This window comes from Manduca sexta, chromosome 27 (genome assembly GCF_014839805.1).
Source record: "Manduca sexta isolate Smith_Timp_Sample1 chromosome 27, JHU_Msex_v1.0, whole genome shotgun sequence".
NCBI classification, from domain to species: Eukaryota; Metazoa; Arthropoda; class Insecta; order Lepidoptera; family Sphingidae; genus Manduca; species Manduca sexta.
The window spans coordinates 1,900,564-1,926,704 of record NC_051141.1 but is presented as its reverse complement, the minus strand read 5'-3'; the positions used below and the strand labels follow the sequence as shown (position 1 = coordinate 1,926,704).

Below are 26,141 nucleotides of genomic sequence, written 5' to 3'. Positions count from 1 at the left end.
CACATACAAATGTTGTGCAACATGAACATAAAAGGATAGGAATGTGGACTGATTTTTAGATGAATTATTTTAAAATATTGTTAATTAACTTGTTGTATTGGGACAACACACTAATGCAAGTTACCATGCACTGAAAAAGGACACAAATTACGTCACAAACATATAAACACGATAAACCAACATAACCGAAAATAATGACTACAAATATCAAACATGCTACAACTTTAAAAATAATTTTAACTACAACAGAATAAAATACCAATTAAAAATATATAATTTTAATATATTCTCATACATTTTATTATAATAATAAATACAAAAACGGTAAATAGCAATCAAAACTAGCAAAAATAAAATATGTCTATTTTTTTTATTCAAACCTTTTTCATTTTATTTTACAATGAACAAGATTTAAAACGAAACGTGCCAATTTCAGGCCTTGCGACTCAAGGCTATTATAATTTTAAATCGTGCATGAATGCGTTATTTAATTTATTTAGATTTCATGATTCATGTGAAACAATAATCAAATTTCCATGCATCTGCGTAACTTCATTATTGCCATTGTTACGTACATTAAATCTCAAGGTTTTTATAAGTATAACAACGGTTACATAATTGTAAGGTCATAAAATTGTTGTATATAACCGCGAATTAGAAATAAGTCGAATAAATTATCAACTTGCGTTTGTTTTGTCTCTGACGTTAATCAGACTGCTACGGTTTCGGCGGTGTAGAGTATGACGCCTAGGTAAAAACTACATAACATCAAATAATGGAGCTTTTTAGTATTGATGAAATACGCTATCAATTTCTTGTTGTACTTTGAGGTCATGCAGATGCCCAAATATTTTTATCCACAAACTCCGTTATTAATCTAAAATAAACCTTATGTAATAACCTCGAAATAACCGCGAAATTAAAGGAACAATTATCAGCCAAAATTTTTAAAAATAACAAATAAGTAACGTGCATATGCTCGATTGTTGTATAATTAGTACATGCAAAAAAGTACATAAACATACAATGCACAAGCGTTGTAGTTAATTAGCAAAGTCAATAATGCTGGTGTACAGATGACCTTACAACCTTTGATAACCTATTTCTTAGAATATCTACATTATCGTGTGTAATATTTAGTTAATTGTGACATAATGTGATTATAGAATATAACTGAAGTGATTGGGATGTTGACGGTATTTAATGTTTTTAAATATTGCGTATATAATTTGTTATTAAATAGAGACAGCATGACATCGAAACTTCTAGATCTATCGTGATGACTTTACAAAGAAATTATTGCTTACCAAACACTTAAAACATTTATATTTAAAGTTTACCTCCAAATCTAATGCTTTCGATGTTTGTTTTATACATTAATATTCAACAAATTTATGGATAAATTAAATTCTTTACCAGACAACATCCCAATTTTGTAGAGACATAACAATCCGTAAAAAAAGATTATGCTTACATAAAGTATATATATCAAATAAAAGAAAAAACGCCAAAAACATAGACGGCTTAGTTCTTCTATACAATTGAATGATGAGACAAGCATGTCTTGAGCCAATGACTTGTGCAGTGCAGTGTAATGCATTATTTATATTTTCATGATTTGTTGCTATTTGCTATTGACAGGAGTTTATCATACTGACTTGCAAACTCTTGTTCAATAAGTGACTATGATAATATAATTCCATATTATTGTCTCTTTTTGGTATAAAACTCTATCTGCCAGTTTATTCAGACAGTAACAGTCAAACTTTCTGTTACTCTTTCAAAATGAAGTATGTGTTGTGTTAATTCTTATTTTACTTTAACAGTCGAAGAAACTGACTATATGGCAAAGTTCAATCTACCGCATACGTGGCGTATTCAGATTCTGATGTACCTTGGATATGTCCACGCCCGTGACGCCCTTGACCAGTTCCGGGATGCATTGCACGATGTTGAGCACCTCGCCCGTGAGCTTGGCTGCTCCCACCTCGCCGCCGCCGCAAGACACCATGGTCACCTTGCGCGCTTGCGACAGTGGAGCCGCCACTTCCGCTGCCACCTAGAAACCAAATAGCATGACCCGGACTCTCTAAAAAATTGCTATAACACAAACCAAAACAGGTTTTCAAGTATAAACACAGTCAAATTCAGTTTATCAGTAAATTCTAATTTCCAAAAAGTCCGAATAAACAACTCCAGATATTATTTGCGTACAGTATTTCAGTATATTATATTATTATTCTACGTTATATTATGTATCGTGTTTATACAACATTAGAGATGAAATTAAAAGCTCAAAATTTTTGAGACTCCTTACCTTAGGCAGTGTCTCGAGCATCATGTCGACCATGGCGGCGGATCCGTACTCCTTCCACGCTTCCGCCTTCTTCGCCATCTGTTCCGCGTCCGCAGCTGCCTTCGCCTTGATCGCGTATGCCTCCGCCTATGAATCATAACATTATTAATAATAGCTTTAGCACACAACGACGCTTGCGATTTACGTGATGAGACTTATTGGAACCGTGCATTTTAATGGATATAGAATAATCTAGGTATCAATATACCAATCAAAAACCATTTCACGATTTACACAAAATTATTTTATAACACCACGATTACCCCAGCCTAAAATATATACTACAATAATATAACAATATATCTATGATGACGACAGCTCCATCTCAACATGGGTTTAATATAAGCTCGGCTATATTTGGATGCACTATTTACATTCCATAATCCTTCGTGGAGCAAGTACTGTGCGAGTAATATTAATTTCTCGTCCGTTTACTCTGACCGGCCCCAGTGCACTGACCATCAGGAGGAGTGTGGTCACTTTGTCCGTATAATAGAGTGTTACTCACTTCACCGCGCACTTTGACCGCCTCAGCCTCCGCCTCTGCCTCGAGCACGGTCTTCAGCTTCTGCGCCTCTGCCAATTTTTCCAATTTGAATTTTTCAGCTTCCGCAGGCCTGAGATACAAACACTTTTATATACGGACGCTACTTTATGACAATAAATAACAATATAATGCGTGTGCAACAGTGTAAGACTACTGTAATAATGTTTTAAATAATACAGTATCTGAATGAATAGACGAACAATGATTGCGTGATTGTATGCAACTAACTGCACTCAGATAGTAGCAACACCAGAACTGTGAGTTACAAAGCACTGCGGGTCACCACACTATGCCCATCGACATATATGTACTAGAAACTAGATTTGGCGTTCCGAACATTAATCGTGTTCAGCTGAATTGAACTGTAATCCATTCAAATTCATTTTAGCATGGTGTCAATATTGATGCTTTTGGTTGTGTACGGAGTGGCGCTCATAATATAGAAACGCGAATCTAAATGCAAACCTGGATGTGAATAAAAAATATCAGTCAAATAAGCAAAATTATTTGTTGTAAAAGTGACTAAATAGATTACAACAGTGACGTTTTAGTCGCCATTTTAGTTCAGATTTTAAACAAAAAGTTTATATGGACGTTCGTATCTATAGAATATACGTCAATGACTAAGCCCGTTTAATTGCGACTCAGTTTTGTGGTAGCGGGCGGCAGCATTACAACGTGGTCATTACCTTCGCACTGTGGCCTCTAGTTCCTTCTCCCTCCTCTGCACCTCCCACTTCTGCACGTTGATCTCCTGCGAGCGCTCCACTACAGCTATCTGCATTTGTTCCTCCTTGATGCGTTGTTTCGTCTTCGCTGCTTGCAGCTCATACGCCATTTCTGCTTCAGCCTGAACGAGGAGATGTCATCTTAGCAATATTACAAATGTGAATATTTGTAAAACGCAAAAACCTTTGAATGGGTTTGGATGAAATCTACGGGTAAACCATGTCATTATCCTGTGGGCTTTAAGAAATTAATAATAAAAACAACAAAACAGCGATCCGAAAACTACGTTTATGTAGATATATGTTATAGTTTCATCCGATAATTTCTCCATTGACAAATAATATAATTTTTAATCGGTTTCTTTAAATAGATTGATCGCATTGTCAGTTGCCCAATGGATCGCTACATTGTTTGCACGTCGCTTGTAATGGGACCGACTTTTCACGCGGACGAAGTCGTGAGCACACCTAGTATAGGTAAGCATTTTTGGTACACTATCTTTCGCTTGTGGTTCCCCCTATGTGATAATCAATATGCAACTGCGTAGTAGAACCGTGACAAAATGGTAGACGGTATGTAAAAACAGAATTTTGTCTCTGGTGTACCAAATTCTATCTAAATCCACTCAGTGGTTTTATGTATATTTCAGCAAACAACCATGTAAGTTCACAGACTTTGTGACCTACAATATTAACAGAAAACAATTGTCCTTTTCACTATCAACAGCACACTTTCCACACGGATTGTTAGATATCGACACACCACACAGTTTAAATTTAATTTTATAAAAAAATATCGTAACATAAAACTACATTTATATACCTGGTGTATGATTCTTATTTATGCCACAACGAATGAAACACTCACCTTTTTAGTTTGTACTTCGACGTCATAAGCAGCCTTTTTCAGTTCGAAATCCCGTTGCGACTTGGCAATCTCGGTGTCGTTGAGGAATCTGGCGGCCATGCGTTGTTCCTCCGCCATGGCCTCCTTGATCTTCGCGTCCGCCTGCGCCTCCGCTTCGCCGATGCGCGCGTCGCGTTTCACCTCCGCTGTACGAGCCATGCCCAGCGCTTTCAAGTACCCCTGCACGTGATATAAAAAAAAATAAAACACTTTATTTATCACGTAGGCGAACAAAGTTGCACTTATGATACGTCAAAACAAGCATAAGAATAATTATTATGTATTATTTCTAAACAACTATTAAAATTACTTATATAACTATGGACATTCTAAATTAGGGATAAAATTTATAATAAAAACAAGGTACAAACCGAAGTAACCAGCTCGGGCTGGCAAGTAAGGGGAAATAGAAGGTAATAGAAATTTAGCGGTGTTTTTTTGCAATTTAATGACGAAAGCATTTCACTAGCGTTATGGCTACTACACACAACAGCTTCGTATAATCTATACTATTATATAAAGCTGAAGAGTTTGTTTGTTTGTTTGTTTGTTTGAACGCGCTAATCTCAGGAACTACCAGTCCAAATTGAAAAATTCTTTTTGTGTTGGATAGCCCTTTATTCGTGGAGTGCTATAGGCTATATATCATCACGCTATACCCAATAGGAGCGGGGCAGTAATGGCTAATCTCAGGAACTACCGGTCCAAACTGAAAAATTCTTTTTGTGTTGGATAGCCCTTTATTCGTGGAGTGCTATAGGCTATATATCATCACGCTATGACCAATAGGAGCGGAGCAGTAATGACTAATCTCAGGAACTACCGGTTCGAACTGAAAAATTATTTTTGTGTTGGATAGCTCTTTATTAGTGTAGTGCTATAGGCTATATATCATCACGCTATGACCAATAGGAGCGGAGCAGTAATAGCTAATCTCAGGAACTACCGGTTCAAACTGAAAAAATATTTTTGTGTTGGATAGTTCTTTGTTCGTGGAGTACTATGGGGATATCATCACGCTATGACCAATAGGAGCGGAGCAGTAATGGCTAATCTCAGGAACTATCAGATCGAACTGAAAAAATATTTTTGTGTTGGATAGCACTTTGTTCCTGGAGTGCTATAGGCTATATATCATCACGCTATGACCAATAGGAGCGGAGCAGTAATGGCTAATCTCAGGAACTACCGTGTTTGAACTGAAAAAATCTTTTGTGTTGGATAGCCCTTTATTCCTGGAGTGCTATTGGCTATATATCATCACACTATGACCAATCGGAGCGGAGCAGTAATGAAACATGTTGCAAAAAGGGGGAAAATTATTAGTTTTGAGAGCTTCCGTTGCGTGCGCTGCGTAAACGGTTAAAGTTATGCAACAATGATGTATGACGGGATTATTCCTCTTAAAAAGTTCTAAAAAATATATTATAAAACAAAGTCCCCCGCTGCATCTGTCTGCCTGAACGTGTTAAACTGAAAAACTACCCAACGTATTAAGATGAAATTTGGTATGGAGACAGTTTGAGAGGCTCCCGGGAAACTACTACTTTTATAACGGAAAACTTTAGCCTGAAAAACTTTATAACGCGGGCGGAGCCGCGGGCAAAAGCTAGTTATTGATATATTGCTTGTTACCCTGAGACGACAGATAGGACATTATATTCAGTATTTACGTTGTCTATACCTTTCAGAAACTGCTTATATACTGCTTGACGGCAACAATAGACAAAGACAGTGGCTTTTTTAAGAAACCTATATCTATGTACTTATAGCTAATGCGGGCGCAGCGGTCAAGTGATATGCGAGACTAATGTGAGCTGTTTAAAACCGACGATAATGACTTTATTAGAGAAACAGAAGCCAAAACAATAGCTTTTAGAATTTTTGTTTTTTATGTTTGTAAATATATCACGTAAAAACTGCTTCATGGAATTAAAAGCGGTTTTCACGGATATATTGCTAGAAGTCCTACTTAAAATATAAGCACCGTTTTATTCTGGGAACATATAAAGCGGAACTTTTAACCCGGAAAAACTTTTTCACGTGGGTGAAGCCGCCAACAAAAGCTGGTAATAGATCGGCAAATGTATGACCGGATAAGTGTTCATTGCTCTTCATGAAGACACGAAGCCTTGTCGAAATGACGTCACTTACATAGAAATGAGCATTTGATTTATATAAATAGCGTCAGAAGATTGTATACTATCATACGCTTTCTTACCAACACTAAATATAAATATTTTAATTAAAATTATGTATACACTTTGATAGCACACATGAACTAAAAATATTCTGTTCCTCTTAGCCAGCACGTGACGATAAAAAAACCAAATAGCCTTCAACCTATATCTCCGTAACAACAATGAATTTTTCTTAGTAATATATTTTTAATTATTTACCTTGTTTTAGATAAAACAAATAAATATTTCGACTAACAGCGGCGTTATGAACTTTTAATTTATAAGTTACTTTGTGGCTGACTTAAATATGTATAATTAATCGGTCTTCTGGGACAAAGTGCTTCCAACAGAAATAGAAATATAGTGTAGAATAGACATAATAATAATATTCTGTACATAATGGCTATTTTAAATAATGTAATACACGGAACCTATGCTATTATATGGAGTTGAAAAGATTGTTTGAACAAGCTAATCTCAGGAGCTACTAGTTCGAATTGAAAAATTATTTTAGTGATATCCCCTTTCTCAAGGGAGACTATATTCTATATAACATCACACTGTGACCAATAGGAGCGGAGCATCAATGATAAATGTTGCAAAAACAGGGAAAATGTATTCCTTTTGAGAACTTACCTTGCGTGCGCTGCGTAAACGGTCAAAGTTACGCAACAAACATATATGACGGAATTGTTCCTCTTAAAAAGCTCTAAAACTATATTATAATATAACAAAGGCATCAGCCGAATCTTTTTGCCTGTCTGAACGCTATAAACTCAACTATCGGATTTCGATGAAATTTGGTTCACATCTCAGATTCTGGGCAGGACATAGGCTACTTTCTATCCCGAGAAAATGTATAGCGGGACTTTTGTTCCGAATAACTCTTTCACGCAGGCGAAGACGCGAGCAAAAGCTAATATTGTATAAGCATAAACACAAGCGCTCTTTATTACTATGCTAAATGTTAATATTTTTTTTCTCGAGTTGCAAATTTTTATTTACCCCTCTTCCCACAGTCTTACTTCTTAACTTGTTTTAGCGTTAAGAGGTGGTTAAGAATTGCTTAAATAGCTGTCAAAAACATCACCGGTTTCCTAGTTTGAACCTTATTAAGAGGCAAGATGGCGGGTTTTGACTTACAGCTGACCGAGTAAATTTGTGTTTTAACTAAGCATAGCTTAGCGAAATTTTTAAAAGTAAGACTGAATATGTTTCTACGAATTTATGCAGAGTCAGTAAAGCTCTTATTTTTTGTAAAATTTTAAGGTATCATAAATATTTTTAAAATAAAAAATAACAATACGCATATAACTCTATAACACAGTCAGTGAAAGAAGAATTGAAATACAGATAAATTGGGTAAAGATTATTCTAATTAACGAATAGCAAACATATTGTTTTAATAACTGATATTTAACATTTACTTTACATTTTCTGAATTTATCGTTGGCTGTAACGATGAAGGAAAATATCGTGAGGAAACCTGCACATCAGAGAAGTTCTCTATAGGAATTTCGAGGGTGTGTGAAGTCTACCAATCCGCACTAGGCCAGCGTGGTGGACTAAGGCCTAATCCCTCTCAGTAGTAGAGGAGGCCCGTGCTCAGCAGTGGGCAAGTATATAATACAGGTCTGATATTATTATATATTATTATAACATTTACACACTTTTCATAATATTATTGTACATATTTTAAAATTTTGGGAAGAGGCTGTCCATTTTGACGTTGCACATGATGAAACTAACGAATTCAGTGCTTGAAATGTTAACACTCCAACATTACCACGGAAAACAAAACCGTCGCTAAATGTGCGTTTCTGTGCATTTCCACACATATTGCATAGTATATGATATGCAATTAGCCGTTAAATAAAGCGAAGCGCACACTCATGTTTACTTTTTTTTTAAATAAGCATGAACAGTTAGATTTGTCAAAGCTGCAACACGTTCTATAGCATAAATCCGTAAAAATAATGACATTATTTTTGTTTTTTAATAATGGCGATTAATTAAGAAAAACAACATTATAATACACCTACACAAGTCCATATATAAATGGTATTGTCGTTTTGAAAATCGTAAAACTCTCGAGTTAACAACTACACAATACACTACATCATAAGTTTTATGAACTCTCATATTTGTAATTTCCTAGTTAATTGTATTTAAAAATATATTCAGCTAAATTTTTACACACTCGCCGCCTTCGTTCACGTTTAATTGATCTCTAAAGACCGCGATTTGTTATCAAAACTGTATGATGACCCTCTTTTGCGTTGTTTTACACCGCTTTACTATATAAGGGATAATGTAATCATTTTTAATATCAATCGTTTCGCCAAAGACAAAGCGAAATAACGACATGGACATGCAAAAAAATCTGTCAATTTTGCGCCAATCATAAAAAATTAAAAAAAAATTTTTCGTAACACGAACGTACCTTAGCTCCCTGTGGTCACGTTAAAAAAAATATCGTGTATTTTTACATATATCTATATCATATAACATTATGTGCAAGATTGTAATGATATGCTTTGTATATTGTGAATGCAGCTTAACTTTTTAAACAGTTGTACCAATTGTGTGACATATGGAGATAAGAGAATTATTAATAAATTTGTTAGATAAAATAAATTCAACACAAATTATGCAAATGGTTATTAACTAAACGAGATGTTTTCGTGGTGGTAACTAGTGAGTATTTAAACATTTGATTTGATCTATTTGTCATAACAAAGTATTGAGATCGTCAATTAGAGACGAGAGCAATTTTCTCACATAAATAATCGTCACACCCATACAAAACTTTCATCATTTACTGCTTAATGTAGTACACTAGCTGTAATATCGCACTCTGCTGTTCCAAAATAAAGTGAACACTAAATAAGCAGCATACATATGTATAAATGCCCTTCCCGGGGCAGGCGTAGGGGTCGCCACACCCACCTCGTCACTTATTACATCCCATAGTCATTTTGGTCGACCAAGTAATCGAAGCAAATACGTCGTTTATACACCAAGTCCAATGTTACCAATGAGGCAATAAAATTGATTCTAACCTTTTCCATTCAGAAAAAAATATTGTGTAATATAGGTGTACCACCACAAAAGAATCGTTTATAGCAATGCTATGCTTCAAACAGGATTCGAACTCACCTCTTCATCTCTAATGTCCTTGAGCGTGTAGGAGACCACTGTGATGCCCATGTTGATTAGATCGCTTGATGCCACTTCGAACACCTAGAATATGAAAACAAATATATATCAGAAACATACTTTCTATCAGTTCTAAGCTCCATTGTAGCCATATTATGTTAAGGCGTAACAAAATTGATGTAATATTATTATGAGTTTCCTGCAGCAAGAACCTATTTGAATATACTAAAATGTAAGTACATAACAGTGTCCAACATATCAACAAGTATACATGATAATTTTACCATTGGGTTACTAAATTAAACCAAATACATATCTTCTTGAAAATAATACTTTATAGTAAGTTAATTGATCCGTAGATGTAAATGAAAAATGTTTAAGTTTAGAACGAAATAAATATCAAACAAAAGTCATTTTAATTTTACATCCTCTAATAACAGGGCTTGTCGCGGCGGCAATATCACACTTTTAGCCAGAAATGCACTCACGAACAAGCTATATTCGTACTAAGCTACAAAATTATACAAAAATTTAATTCAATACAATTTTTTTATGAAAATATTTGCAATACTTTGATAATTTTTGGCACAATTATAGTAGAAGTAAAGAAGGGTATATGGATTCATATGTAAAGTAAAAATCGTCCTGTGCATGAAATAAATACACCCAAATAAAGCGTAGAAAATCCTATCGAATTCTATGTTACCATGCTCACCCCCTCCAGGATAGACCTTTGAAATTATGTTGGTAACGACCCAATTCCCTAATGGCTGGCCGGTTCGTTCTGGTATTAACCTAATTATTTTCTGTCTGTACGGCCATGGTTTAGCCTAGATTACTTAGGCGTGGCTTACATGTGGTGAGTAGGCGTCCAATCGATTATTTGGATCACAGGTTCCCGAACTTTGTTTTCTCATAGACACCTTCCACGATTGGTTTCGGTGGAACTTTTTTTTAGGTTCCGCTATGAAATTGCATTACAATCATCGCCTAACCATTCGGGAGGGTTATGTTGGGGTCACCGTGCCTCTAAAGACCTCTATCAATATTATTTTTATATATTTTATATACAACGTTCACAGTTTTTCTGTAGTGTATTTAGTATCAGCATTGCACCCGTGCGAAGCCAGAGCGGGTCGCTAGTTTACATATAATAATATAATGTTTACTTGATGAACGAAGTTCAATACCATAACGAATGGTGTCATAGTACAGTAAGTATAAGTTTTAGCCTTAGTCAAGCGTCATTTCTTTTTAATCTATAGCTACCAACATTAACTTATTTTTAGTTCGTTTATACACGATGAACTATGAAACTGGTGATCTAAATCTAAAAATATTTTACCTGTAGCAACCTAATTATGCCTGAGTAATACAGGCACTATTTATCCAAATCTTCCGCTTATAAGGCGGGTGAATATAAAAAAATAACTACTAACGTATTATGTGTTAACTACAAACATGCCGGTCAGTTGCTCAAGGTTGAACCCGTATTGTCCACACGATGAATTCACATTATCATTATTCAATTGACATTGGACAATTTAATTGTAAGTATTTAAGGACAACGTATCATTGTGATGGCACCAGAGGACTATGCAAAATAATAGTCCGTTTCACGACCTATAAGGAGAACGTAATGATTTCTTACGATATTGAAAATGTTCCAACATTTTAATAAAACTATTGAATTCATTTTTCCTTGATTTTATGTTTAATTTTGCTACCGATGGTCCAGAGAATTGTAGGCCTTGTTGGTCACGGGACGGACTGAAGTTTTGGTCGTTCGAAAAGTGAATGACCAATAGCTACATTCGTTTTGGAAGTATACAAAATAAAAAAGAAATAGGATCAAAATTTAAAAATATAAATCGAAATAGTATGATCATAGGCTATTGCAAGGTTCCAAACATCTTCTTTATTGAAATTTGGAAGTAACAGCTAAAGTAATATCCATAGGAGTGGCACAACACAAACATCACAATTTCGGTCACAGTAACATTGACTTTTACTATCAATGCAATTGACCCTAAGAGCGAAAACTCCAAACGAGCTACTTTTTAAGAGATTTTATATTCTAAGTTTCCTTAAAACTCATTAATTTCGGCCAAATACATAAATAGTTTTATTTTGAGGTCACGATATAGCTTTACTGTGAAATGAAGCCCAGAAAAAAAAGTTAACGTGTCCTTGCTTTGCTCCGCCGTAGGCCCAATTTATTCACAAATGTTTAAGGCCCAATGTAATACAAGTTATATCCTGATATAAAAAATATATAGCAAACGAAAAGATTGCAATAATGCTATATCCATTGTATTGATTATAATAATACAACGCATAGATGTTGTTTAATATTAGTTTATTGTTTTATTTATACTTGTCAAGGTTTCAATTCCATATCTTTAATATTTCAGTTCAAAAATTTTCAATTTCTTTTGAAGTATCGTATTATAATAGGCGTAAAGTTTGTTTTTATTTGGTACAATAACATCGTTTATAATCTCGTTTACTAAGGCAATTAAAATACAATTAACTATAAACTACAAGGCAATAAACTATACTATAACTCCTTATTTAACGATTTTCTAACAATGGCTATTTCAATTTTTACACTCTTCTAATGTGGGGTTTGACGCGACACTTAAACATTTATTTATTTAAATTAGTTTTGCTCGAGGCTTCGCCCGCGTGAAGTATTTTTTCGGGATAAAAATCCCGCTATATATTTTCCCGGGATGGAAAATAGCCTATAACCTTCCCTGAGTCTTAAACTATTTCCATACCAAATTTCATAAAAATCCGTTCAGTAGGTTTTGAAAAAATCGATAACATACTGATAGTCAGAAAGGAGAATTTGTTTTATAATATGTATAGATACTTCAAGGAAATTATTTGTCTTAGATTCAGATCACCAGTGCAATTTACAATCAGCAGCAATTTTTCATACTCATTTATTTACTTATCAATATTATTTTAAGTTTGTCAAACTTTTCTAAAATTATGAATTATCGATTAAAATAAAACATCGTGAGAAAACGTGCAGACCTTAAAACTTCTACATAGGAATTTCGACAGTGTGTGAAGTCTATCAATCCGCACTAGGTCATGGTGTACTAAGGCCTTTTTCCTCTCATTAGAAGAGGCCCGTGGCATCAGTGAGGCAGTTTATAATACAAGGCCAATATTATTTATGATTCCTCAAACATATTATTAATGTGTCATACTGCGTCACAATAAAATGCTGTAATAGCATTAATGTATACTAGTTAAGTGCAGTCTTCGCAACGTCCGCATTATTCGTGATTTACTTTGTCGCAAATTATCCTATTGTGGGTAATTACCGTCGTACGACGACACAACGGACTGTTCGCGTTTTACGATCGATAATCACAGAACGGATTGTGAACTAAATATATAGGGGATGTTAATAGCGTTCTATAATATAGTTCTAACATATTTTTTAAAAAAGCTTCGGTTATTCTTGAAAATAGCGTCCAGAATCTTAAAACACCTTGTCACTAATAAGTTAACGCGAGCGAAGCAGCAATAAATATTAAGATTGTTCGGCGAATGACGTAATGAAAGATATCTCTATTTGAGAAGTATCCACCTTCATTACGTTAACTCTAATATATAATAATATCAGCCCTGTATTATATACTTGCCCACTGCTGAGCACGGGCCTCCTCTACTACTGAGAGGGATTAGGCCTTAGTCCACGACGCTGGCCTAGTGCGGATTGGTAGACTTCACACACCTTCGAAATTCCTATAGAGGACCTTCTCAGATGTGCAGGTTTCCTCGCGATGTTTTCCTTCACCGTTAAAGCGAACGATAAATTCACAAAGAATACACACATGATTTTATAGAAAATTCAGAGGTGTGTGCCCTTGGGATTTGAACCTGCGGACATTCGTCTCGGCAGTCCGTTCCACACCCAACTAGGCTATCGCCGCTAACTCTAATACTTTGCATGTATTCGATCTGACCCGTGTAATTAAGCGGACTCTACGGAGCAATAACCTCTGCTCACTCGATGCTTATGGTCTCCTACCACTTACCATCAGGGCAGTGGTAGGATTATCGTATCTGCACGGATAACTACCGTACACATGGTGTAAAACCCGCCATAGTGGCCCACGTAAGTGTCGCGTTCAGGAATCAGCCAGTCAGCGCTTTCAAACGAGCCAACAAAATTATGTCAACTGCCGAAGGGTAATGATCTCCCGTCAGTTGACACTCTATCTGGACTCCACTTCGCTTGCTATCAGGTGTAATGGGATCGCATTGACATACATGTATACAAGTCACTTCACCGTATAAAAATGTAATTACGGAATAACGAACCTTCTTTGAGAATATCTTCCTGTCCTTATATATTTCCTCGACGGTCATGGAGCCCATGATAGCGCGCTGATGGCCTTCCAAGGTGACTAGCGCGATGTGCTGGATCTCTTGTTCGGATTTGCCGAGGAACTGTTCACACGCTGAGAGCAGCATCTCAGCGTTCTGGCCTTGGATCTTCACCTGGAATTTATATCAATGGGTATTACTGCAAGGAATGTTTTAATTAATAAGGATATTAAAATTTATACTACAACTATAATAGTAAGTTTTAAAAAATGTTTAAAATAAATTACAAATATAAAGAGTATGTTTACAACTCGGAACACTGTACAATGAGACTTTAATTCGGAAAATGACGAACAAGCGACTTAAGTTACAAACAAAAAACTTATGTTCAGCAAAATTGTACCACAGGAGAGTAAAACTTAATTCGCATGATCATGATACTGCAGTTGTACAATTATAGAGATAATCTATACTATTATATAAATCTGAAGAGTTTGTTTATTTGTTTGAACACGCTAATCTCAGGAACTGCCGCGCCGTTTCGAATTTAAACAACATTTTAGTTTTGTATAGCCCATTTATCGAGGATGGCTATATATCATCACGCTATGACCAATGGGAGCGGAGCAATAACGAAAAATGTTGCAAAAAAGGAGAAAATTCATAACTTTTGAGGGCTTCCGTGTATGCTGCGTAAACGGTTAAAGTTATGTAACAATAATGTATGACGGAATTGTTCCTCTAAAAATATAATATAAAACAAATACCCAGCCTCTGCCTGCCTGATTGAACGCGATAAAGTCAAAAACTACCCAACGGTATTCGATAAAATTTGGTATGGAGATTGTTTAAAACCCTGGGAAAGACATAGGCTACTTTCTATCCCGGGAAAATATATAGCGTAACTTTTATCAACAGAAAACTTTATCCCGGAAAACCTTGATCACGCGGGCGGAGCCGCGGGCAAAAGCTAGTAAACCAAATAAAGTTCAACCAACGAAACGAAAACATCGCGATAACCTTCATGTAGGTATGAGCTAAGATGTCTTTATATTCTTAACGCAGCTACCCAGTTGATCGAATTCCGACCGTAAGCTATAGCGCTTTATGTACTAGTATAAATAAAGATTACCACAAGAGATTGGAATTTGTGTCCGATACACCGATAAAGTCGCTTCGGGACGACAGCGCTGTTTGGATCTAATTATTTTTTTTCTCATAATAATAAAGAAGAAATAGCGAGACGATCTGGATTTGTTTAAATGTGCCTAGGTCAGGTCAGCGCGGGATCGCTGTTCTTTGAGTGACCTTAGATAGCCCTTTGCCCAACATTGGGACATTATAGCCAATACAATAATAATATTCGTAATGATTTCTTATGTTTACGTCAAAGAACACCGATTCCTGCCTAGGATGATTCGCGAGGCTATTGAAATTAAAAAACATCCTAATTTCAATAGGGAAGATGGTTGGAAGCTTGCACAAGCCTGGGATTCAGTTCTACATTTAATTAAATAGGAACCCAAAAGACCGGCTGCCAGACTTCAAGACATTGTGAGCTCATTCTGCGTAGATCGGACCACCAACAGCTAAAAATTTTAAAAAGTTTAATATTTGTAAAATGTAGGTAGATATTGTAACTTTGACTTTACGGATGAACAACACCTCAGTCCCCCCCCCGAGACCATGAAGGCTGCAAAGTCTTCGAAACGTCGGGAGAAAAATAAAATACTAACCGCGATAGAATCCGGAAAATTAGTTTAATTTCAATGAATAACATTCGTATTAAATTTATACTGCGCTGATACATGTCTATCTATTGTTTATGTTGTATTATTTTATATTCAGATGTCCTTCAATGGACATTAACTACGTCACAGAAATGGATAATGGATAATAATAATAATAATACCATTTTTAAAATAGTATGGCGTAGAAATTGTCTACACGACCACAACGCTGGTCTTTTAATCGAGTAGCTAGTAATTAAGGGTTTGAAAATTTTGTCGAGAAGAGACTGACAAGTTAAGTTACTAAATTACTTTCTATTGTAGTAAAATACTGGCTTAGTTCGAACTAAACTTATCGACATGTTTGTTGCGTTTCATAAGATGACTATGACTTCTAGTGGTTCAAAAACCCCTTCTTTTCCAAAACCATGTTCCTTTTCTTTGAGGCCCGCTGAGAATCCACAAATTTTTGACATTGTGGATGTTTGAGACTCGTAGAGATCTTACTGACGTTGAACTCATTGACGGTAACTTCTTGATTACCGTTACTCATGCCACCAACGCCTAGATTTAAAAGAGGATTGTTACGTCTATCCTACTAACCGCTGGAAACCAATACAGCTGGCCCCCACCCTGGTCTCTCACGATATCCCAACTAATGATACCATCCTACACTTATTTGAAGTCCCTCCAAGCCGATCCACACAGGCTATAAACTAGATTATCTTTTGTTTTCACGGAGAGAATGCCTTATGACTACCGCCCAGCCTTCCTGGGGGCGACCAGGCGACTATGTTGGGGTCACAATGCCTTACGACCCGGCGTTGAGCCGCCCGGATTTGATGCTGACCTTCGGACGACCGCTTGACCGAGTCCCTAACTTATATACAACGAACGGCATACCAACATAGTGCGGCACTTAGAATATGCATGAAATATGCCGTTATCATAACAAGAGAAGTAATCTGATACGAATGAACAAATAAGATAATGCGTGATGTTTGCGTCATTATTTTTACAGCGTAAATGAGTGAGATGGGATTTTATTGATAACGTAAGCGCACGTTGTTTTTATTGGAATTGTGGACGTGGACTAACGCCTATACCTTTTCATTAATAAGGAAAGCCGAGCAGTGAGACAGTATATATAATGGGCGATCGTGTTATAGATTTGTCTTCCTCTCACTTGTTCATGACTTAAGACTCGAGCGGTAATACTCTCAGGCACTCAAGGCGGTTTTTTAGCTTAAGCCAGCAAACGGGCTGGCTCGCCTGACGTGAAGTGATCTTCAACGCCCATTGACGCCCATAATTACAAAGAATTATTGACGCATTTTGAAATTTGAAGGAAAGGAATAAGGATGGATTTAGGCCGGGAAATAAAAACTGTTACTGAAACGGTATCGCATTTTTCTGGCCACTGTTTAATGAGTTAATTAGTTTCATTTTCACCCGCCATATATTTCGAAATAAAATCTAATAACTAACAAAAACAGACTAAACCAATGGCAACATGTAAAAACGATGATTGATTCCTTCCTAAACGAATTTCGGCCACAGCGGCCAATCTCACTCGAGATCAGCCAAGTACGCCGGAGATATTATACATAATGTACACATGTGTGTGCATCACACAGATGCACTCCGTGTTCCTTCATTCTCATAGTCCGGTGAGACGGCAATCTGACATGTCCAGAAAGAGATCAGACGCAGGACCAAAGCTTTATGCGCTTTCCGCTGGTACGGGAGTATCACACCGCCAACTTCCTTACTCCGAGCTACAATTGAGTAATTTTAAAGATAAAAAAAACCCAGTCACAATTCTTTTGGCCCGACCCGGGGTCGAACCCGAGAACTCAGCGCAGTTGTCGTACTGGTACAGTGTACTATTACAATTACGCCACAGACGCATGTTAAAACACGCAAGTTCCTTACATAACGCAGACGAGCAATAAGTAGTTTTAAAAAATCATTCTTTGTAGTAAAATCGTTTTGAGTACGCTGATAGTAATTATCATCGTTATTAACATAGCTTCATTGAAAGGCAGTTAACCCTCACTCGGGCAATGAGCCCGGCACCTCAAGATGACGGCCTGAAGTCGCACTGAAGAGAGTCACAATCAAGGCCTGATAAGTACTGCACTCAATATTCTACACACGTATTTTGCTGTAAATATATAAATATATGACGAATGCACCAGGAAGGCGGCCTACAGAGAGGAGTGGCGACGAAGCTTGCCACCATCACCTGAGATGATGACCACGACCGCTCTGTCAAGAGTGACAGCGACAAAGAAGAAGAATATAAATATATATTTTGTCTATGGGCTTGTGAGTAGGTACTGCCGCTTTGTCTATTGCTATCGTCCAGCAGTGTGTATTGTTGCGGTCTAAAGGACACTGGATTATAATATTCGCAATTTGCACGTACTGGCGCTAAAGGAAGACGCTTTTGAGTATCAAACTTTTATAGTCACATTTACAATTTATAAGCCGGCGATAGCCTACTATATAAACTATATAATACTATATAATATACAATAGTAATTGTATTAGAACGGACTGCTGAGACGATTGTCCGCATATTCAAAAACCAAGAGACCTCTGACTTTAATGTTAAATAGTGTTCAAATACCGTTGTTGAATTATCGCTTGCTTTATAAGGAAATTCAAATTCTTTGTGAGAAAGCCTGCATACCTGAGAAGTTCTCTATCATAATTTTGAGCGTACGTGAAGACTGCCATTCCGCACTAGGCAAACATAGTGAAATAAGGTCTAATCCCTACCAGTGCTAGAGGAGGCCCGTGCCCAGCAGAGGGATAGAATAATATAGAACAGAGCTGATATTATTATTATATTTATCCATTTTACACAAACAGACGCGATCAAGACGCGTTTGAGAAGAAGGCCGGACGGTAGTACATCTTTATTTTTAATTTGAACCATAAATAAAAAAAAACTATTATAATACACAATAAAAGTCGTAGGAGTTCGCTGGATATGGGCCGCTTCCAATAGGGCGCTCTGGAAATCTTTGGGAGAGGCCCATGTTCAACAGTGGACATCCTACGGCTGATGACGATGATTATAATAGACAGGAGTCAGTGTACTGAGCATAAAGAGCTCGTGTAACGTCACAGAGTCCAGTACCATGCAATATTTTCAATGTTTGAAGCAGTTTTAACGCTGTTTATTAACTGTCTTGCTCTGTCAAGCACACAAACAACCCACACGTCTCTTTAATATCGACAGATATCCCTTCAGAGAGAAATCCACACTGATAACATAAACCGGTTAACATTCTGAAACATATTATCCAGGGGATTGGATTTAGGTGGTATATAACATTAGCCATAGCGCCAAATAACTAAATTTAGACTGTAGTATTCTAGACCGTATACCATTTTGGAAATAGAGGTGACGTTGCTATTCGCGGAAGATACAGTTCATTATTAAATTCCACTGTACCCCAGGGATTGCTGTCGTCCTGTTGGTATTGCGGTAACCTCTATTTACTCGATACGACGGTCTAAATATTTTAAATCCGGTGATCCGTCCCGGCTCGGATAAGAGTCGACAGGTTCGCGAATAACTCAATAAAAGAGGAATAAGGTTTACCGTCATTGAGTTTGTCGACGTTGACCTGTAGCCGTATTGATCGCAACTGAAAGCTAATGGCTTGTTTTTGAGCATATTTTTAGTTAAATCTTCCCAACAACCAAATTAAACAGCTTTCAAAAAGCACTAAAAACCTGCATGCCGTTTATTTATAATTAGTCACCGAGGATTAATAAAATAAACGTCGCATTAAGAACCCCTCCTTTTTGAAGTTGGTTAAAGATACAAGGTGAAGTAAACAAATTAGCGATGTCGTATAAGGACTAAGGTATCGGCAAACGTGAATTTGAACTAACAATAATATATACTTATTTATGTATGTAAACGAAAAATAGAGACGTCCTTGAATATAAACGATATTTGGGAACGTTCCTCGGCACATTGCAGCGCGCTGTTCAACATGTTATGAATAACAACTTCGCTGCCTGGTGTATATACAAGGCTATCATATACAACGCATACGTATATACATCGATTACTCAGACGTCTGGTTATTAAGAGGGCATTGAAGGCAAGACGCCGGGCCTCTCGAATATACTTGACGGATAAGGAGCAGTGTATAACGAAACGAATCCCGGTACGGTTACGTTGCGGGATGGGGACATTTGCGGGATTGACATACACGTACAATTTACTTATTAGTAACTTATCAGACCAGTACGGCCACGTTAACAGACTGAATTATATAATTATAATAAGCTATGATTACGAGCTACTTGTGACTTTATTTTATAATAATGAAATTATATAATTATCGTAACGTTATGATTAATACGTATTAAATAGAGCTATACTGCGTTGTGACTTTATTTTATATAACGTATTAACGTATGTATGAAGGTTTGTTTACGCTGAAAAATAACAATGTCGGAACTCAACGGGAGTGAACTTGCTTATTGTCAATTGATATCAAAAAAGTATTTGTATAATTCGTTGTAAAATCACGTTGTAAACATATTGAAGTGAATTTACGGCTGTTAAAGAGAATTATATTTTTTTCACATATCCCTTGGTAGTAAGAGTAAACAGTGATTCGTTGCGGGATTGGCCTCGGTCTGAACTGCCCTTAAGTCTGGACAACGTTTGGCTTCGATCCAAAAATGTACATGATTTATATCGAGAATAATTGATGCAATGTGAAAGAACTCATTGTACTGGTTTTGGTACGTATTCTTTAACTTGGTGAATTATGAATAAATTTCAATCGAAGTACAGCCACATTACCAGGGGAATAAAGACCGTATGGCTGACCTTCATAAAGCTGAAATTAGCTGGTAGAAGTATAATATAGGCATAGACATCCTATCATAGTAGGTCGAACCAATGTCGCATTTTGAGATCAAAGAGCGGTTACCATCAAAACCAGTACAGGTATTCTGTTATAATAAATTAATAAAAAATGTTTCCTAACCTGCGCAATACCGGTCACTGATATCGGCACTCCCTGGCTGGTGTAGACCGTGGGCGACTCCACCTGCAGCGTCATGGTGTTGAGGGATATCCGCTGGACATTCTGGATAGCCGGCCAGACGAACGCGCGGCCGCCCGGCACCAAAAGCGGCTTCGAGTAACAGCATCCTGACAGCACACACATTAGTAGACAACATCAGTATTATAATGTATGGGATAAAAGTCATCTCGTATGAGCCTATAATAGAAATAGACTTTTAATACAAAACAGAGACGTGACGTAAGTGTTCCGCCTGGTTATTTATTGTCTTTATTGCCAAATTTTTTATTACACATGTTTACGAACCTTGGCACAGGGGACTCGGTACGGTTTGCTGCAGCTTAACATTTAATATCGCTTAGCTATTTAGCAAAACAATAAATTCGCAAAACAGGACTCGCATTCAACAAATCGCAAAGCAGTATACAAAACAGTGATGGCCACATTAAAAAAAAATACCATGAATCATGGCCAAAGAGAAAAAATATAGCTTATTTTCTTTTGACCTCGCTAAATAGTGGTTAATAATACATGAAGAATGGAGACGTATAAATAGCTGTCTTTATAAATAATTGCTGCCGAGCCATTCCCAACTTAACTATAGGCTGTGTAGAACAATTAAATGTCAACTAGAAAGATAGGGCGCGCCAATAGACTGTTAGAACAAAGCGAAAAAACGAATGAAAGTGACAATTGAATACGTCCCGACTTACTTACGTGGGACACTACGTAACTTGATTACAAGCATTCTTACTATTGCAAAGTCTTTACGATATTAACAATGCCAATATCCTTTACAACCTCACTGTGACCATATTTTGATCAAAATTGCGGAATTCAAAACGTTATTTAACTCTTACATATATAGTAATAGTCCACTATTTTTAAAAATAATACTTCAATCTTATCTAATGTACTAAGCGATGATGACAATAATTACACGCCTTCTAAAGGTCATCCTATAACGCAGAAAGTCACTAGCCCTGCCCATATTCCCGTGGTGGTAACTATATACGACGCAGATTACGTCAACCGACAATTAGGCCAATTATAACGTTAGAGTCACTCCAAATAATTAGGTCTTGTTTTTAATAGCAACGTGTATCGCTAGTACTCGTTGCACCGATTAAATGGAATGCATTTACCCTGCTTTTAAAACGCATAGCAAAGCGTGACCTAAATATAAAGAGATAATTCCCCTAGCCAAGTCTTTATGCGTGATTTTTATAATGGCCGACTTTTCAGTCGCCAAATAATTATCGGTCGTATGAGTTTAGCACGTACAATTACTTTGTATTGTGATTTAATATTGAATACCTTAACAACTTAGGGTTATAACAGCAGTATAGTATAGTCAGAGGGCACTAAACGGTGTACGGGGGCATTATCGTATTTTTGAAATTACGGACGTTCAAATGCAAAAACAGTTGAAAATCCTATAGGTAAAAGACTTTTTGAATCCTTTACCTATACGGCTTTTAAAGCTGTCCTACTATTAGAATGTCCGTTATTGCAAAAACAAGGAGTCGCCTCCGTAGACGGAATCGCCCCAGATGACGATATCAACTATTGATCTGTAATTCAGTTTCGGTTGGTGTTGCTTTTATTGGGCTGATGTGAGATTTACAAAAGCCCAATAAAAGCAGTAGAAAGGCATCTTCGTCCCATTATTCATCCGTACAGAAAAACCATTGTTAAGATTTCCACAGTATAATTATACATGACAATTACAAAGTGATGCCCTAAAATTTATTCCTCGATTGAAAACGATCACTTGTATTTCAAAAATGGTAGGAAAATATGCAACAACGGTACGTCGAGATTCAATAGCAAGCTTGTAGCCATGTAACTGTTTTTTCCATTTCCCTATATGACAATAAAAGTCGGAAAACTGCTGGTTGGAAAGCCGGAAAATGACCCTATTAGATAATGATAAACCCAACATTACATTATACGAATGTGTTAAAAATACAAATACATCAGAGCAACAGATTTCGCAGTGTCGGTGAATAAGGTTTTCCGAGATAAAAGACCCGCTATATATTTTGCGGGTATAAACGCTATGTCCTTCCCAGGAGCCAAAACTATCTCCATACGAAAGTTCATCAAGTCAATTCGGTAGTTCCACAACGTGAACGCGTAACAGACAAAATTACTATCGCATTTACAATATAAATATGGATTATGAAATGTTTTGGTATTGAGGCGAAACTCGTGCGCGCATCCACCACACGCTATTCTGATATAAAACAGAACTAATGTATTTGGAATTGGTTTTATATTGATAGCTTCAAAGGAAACAAGAAGTGATTATTATAACTAACATTGTGGATCAAATGCCAAGCATGTTTTAATGTGTTAAATTACTTTCCCAATTATAAAATATAATATTAATTATCATTTGCATTACTGCTAAATAAAATACCCATTGTATGATTTATTTATCAGATATGACCATCGAAGTTCCTAACTTTGTGCTACAGTTTCCATAGCAATGCACTTCCTTATTTGTGTGTGTTTTAAATTATCCATTTTAATAATGTAATTATATTATGACAGATATAATACATAAGCACCCTGTAGTAAAATTTCTTGGACTGTTAATAGATTGCTGAGAATATGTTCAATTATTAAGTAAAGAAAACAAAATAACTGACGGATGAGACCTACTCATTTATTATTCTTTTACAAGCTGTTAAGCTTTTTTAGGGAAATTTGTTTAATACTAATAATTTAATTAATAATTTATAATTGAGATCTCAAAGAACATACATTCTTAGTAATACCAATTGTCTTTTAATTTATTATTATGTATCAACAAAATAAGTTAGCATATATTATGATAAATAAAAAAATGTATAAATTGATAAGTCAATGCAGCCTCGCTGCTATTACCCTGGCATGGTGCCAGTCTGTTTTCGCTCAATTAATGTTGTATGTAGTTGTTAATTTATGAATACATCCTTTTTATTATTGGTCATAAATAATGAATATTGATTAAAACAAATTGATTTCCCATTCAATGTTATTTATATATTATTTTGCTTATCAATGCGTATTTCATACACAGAATTTGTTTGATGCTATTTTATTGCATTATATGGTTGCTATTATTACAAGCATAATAGTGATACACTTATAATTTAAGAATCATTGCTAATATAACAGTTTATGAAAAAACCCTTCATGTTTGGTCTCCTGCAGTCTGGACAACATTTTGATATTCTGATATAAGCAATAATATTAATTAGAGATAGGCACCAACATACAACCAAATAACCTTAAATGTAATAATATAATGTTGAATTGTATAAAAAAAAATTATGCAAATAACATGTTAAAAATTATAGATATTTTTATACTTTGCAAATTATAATTTTTAATTTTACCATGGCACGGGATTGGTATTAAATTAAGTATCAATATTTAATAAACCAATATGTCTATATTACCACTAAACACTTGCTCAGCAGTATAATAACAAAGTTAAATAAAATGTATGTCGTAAAAAAACTAGCATGCTAGTAAGTCATAAAGTAAAATTTTTTTTTGTATCGGCATTGGGCATTAGCATATAAACAATTTATTATTAATAAATTAAAATAAATTTTGAATTTATCTTTTGTTGCTTTCGAATAAACAACTTGAATATAACATAATACAATAGATATTTAAATGATAACTCAATCTATGTAACTACAATGACAAAATAAAATAGCCGACACGATGTGCCTCCGCTCATTACATGCAATAAAAAGAAATGAATTTGCTGGTTCTAATCATAATACTATCCTAAAAGTTATATTCAAAAGCACGACACATTTAAAAAACGTGTAGTAACGCATTATAAATAGTTTTACACAAAAACACGTAAATCTTATTAGTCTTTACAAACGAACAAGGAAAAATAATCAGATCGAAATTACTCACCGGACACCACAAGTGCTTCGTTAGGTCCGCAAGTAACGAAACCCCAAGTCATTTTCAGAGATGCAAAAGCAAACAAATTTCGAACAAAATAAAACTATTTTCGTAAAGCAATAAAGTCATAAAATATTTAATATTTATATTATCAAAATACTAAACATTACACAACTTCATAGAAATGGGCGACCGCCGCGCGTCTGATGTTGCCAGACTCTAAAATATACTGTCACAAACGACGCACACGGTACATCAAATATTACATTCAACGCGTGATAATCTCAACATAGATACTCAAGTTAATCGATATTTTTCCATCTACAAATTATAATAGACATTTTATTCTGTGTATATAATGTGGTATAAATAATATTAGTTTATTCTATTGTTTTGAACGTGCGGAGACGGGACTAACCGTTGTCGGAATTCTGGGAATGAAAACAAAACCATTTTTTAATTTTTAATACAATGCTCGCTGTTTTTAAATTTTTCATCTTCTTCGTTGAAATAAGAATTTGCTTTAGAGCAGCACTAAATACAATATTAAATCTATACTATTATAAAACAGAAGTTTGTTTGTTTCTTTGAACACGTTACTAGTCACTTCTAGTTCGAATAAGAAAAATATTTTAGTGTTGGTTAGTCCATTTATCTTGGAAGGCTATAAACTATATGTGTTATTATTTAATTGTTACTTGTTATAACTTAGACGTAAAAAAATACTGATTAGCGAGATAAAAGCTAGCATGCTTTATATTTAGAATATTATTCATAGCAATATTTAATTTCATATGAACTGTTGTATTTACACGGGATAATATAGATAGTATTCCTTACACGGAATGATTTGTTATTATAAAATGTAGAATGATGTGCCTATATACAATCAAACACGTGTAAATACCTTATAACATTTTATCGACAAAAATATATGTATTGATTTTTACTATACAAAAGCGCCATTTTGGTTTGTAATGTCCATTTAATTCTATGTACTTATATGGAAATTATTATAAAAGTAATCAATATATTGGTTGCTCAGATTGATTGTTGTTGACGTAGGTACAATACATGGGTACATTTAAAAATATATATGTCTTGAAAAATGTACTCAATTTGTAATTAACTTAAAATAGCAGTAGTCAGTTGGTTTCACCCGAAGATGGATTTTCTGAGAAATGAAAAACA

The 26,141-nt window shown here is 35.5% G+C and overlaps 1 protein-coding gene across 3 annotated transcripts in view; it reads right to left on the bottom strand.

Annotated features, from left to right (window-relative positions):
• The window catches only part of LOC115455266 (flotillin-1), a 32,335-nt gene extending 7,155 nt beyond the window's left edge, over positions 1–25,180 (bottom strand). For 2 of the 3 annotated variants that reach the window (XM_030183938.1, XM_030183945.1), the window contains exons 1-9: positions 24,960–25,180; positions 20,991–21,157; positions 14,225–14,404; positions 9,878–9,961; positions 4,500–4,718; positions 3,593–3,753; positions 2,865–2,973; positions 2,318–2,443; positions 1,895–2,059 (exon numbers count right to left, since the gene is read on the bottom strand). In XM_030183938.1, coding sequence (XP_030039798.1) covers positions 1,895–2,059; positions 2,318–2,443; positions 2,865–2,973; positions 3,593–3,753; positions 4,500–4,718; positions 9,878–9,961; positions 14,225–14,404; positions 20,991–21,157; positions 24,960–25,011 — 1,263 coding nt within the window. In that variant the 5' untranslated portion in view covers positions 25,012–25,180. Of the gene's footprint in view, positions 1–262; positions 2,060–2,317; positions 2,444–2,864; positions 2,974–3,592; positions 3,754–4,499; positions 4,719–9,877; positions 9,962–14,224; positions 14,405–20,990; positions 21,158–24,959 lie in introns of those variants that run through there. The other variant, XM_037443767.1, reaches the window with a different exon arrangement.
• Positions 25,181–26,141: the final 961 nt, after the last annotated feature.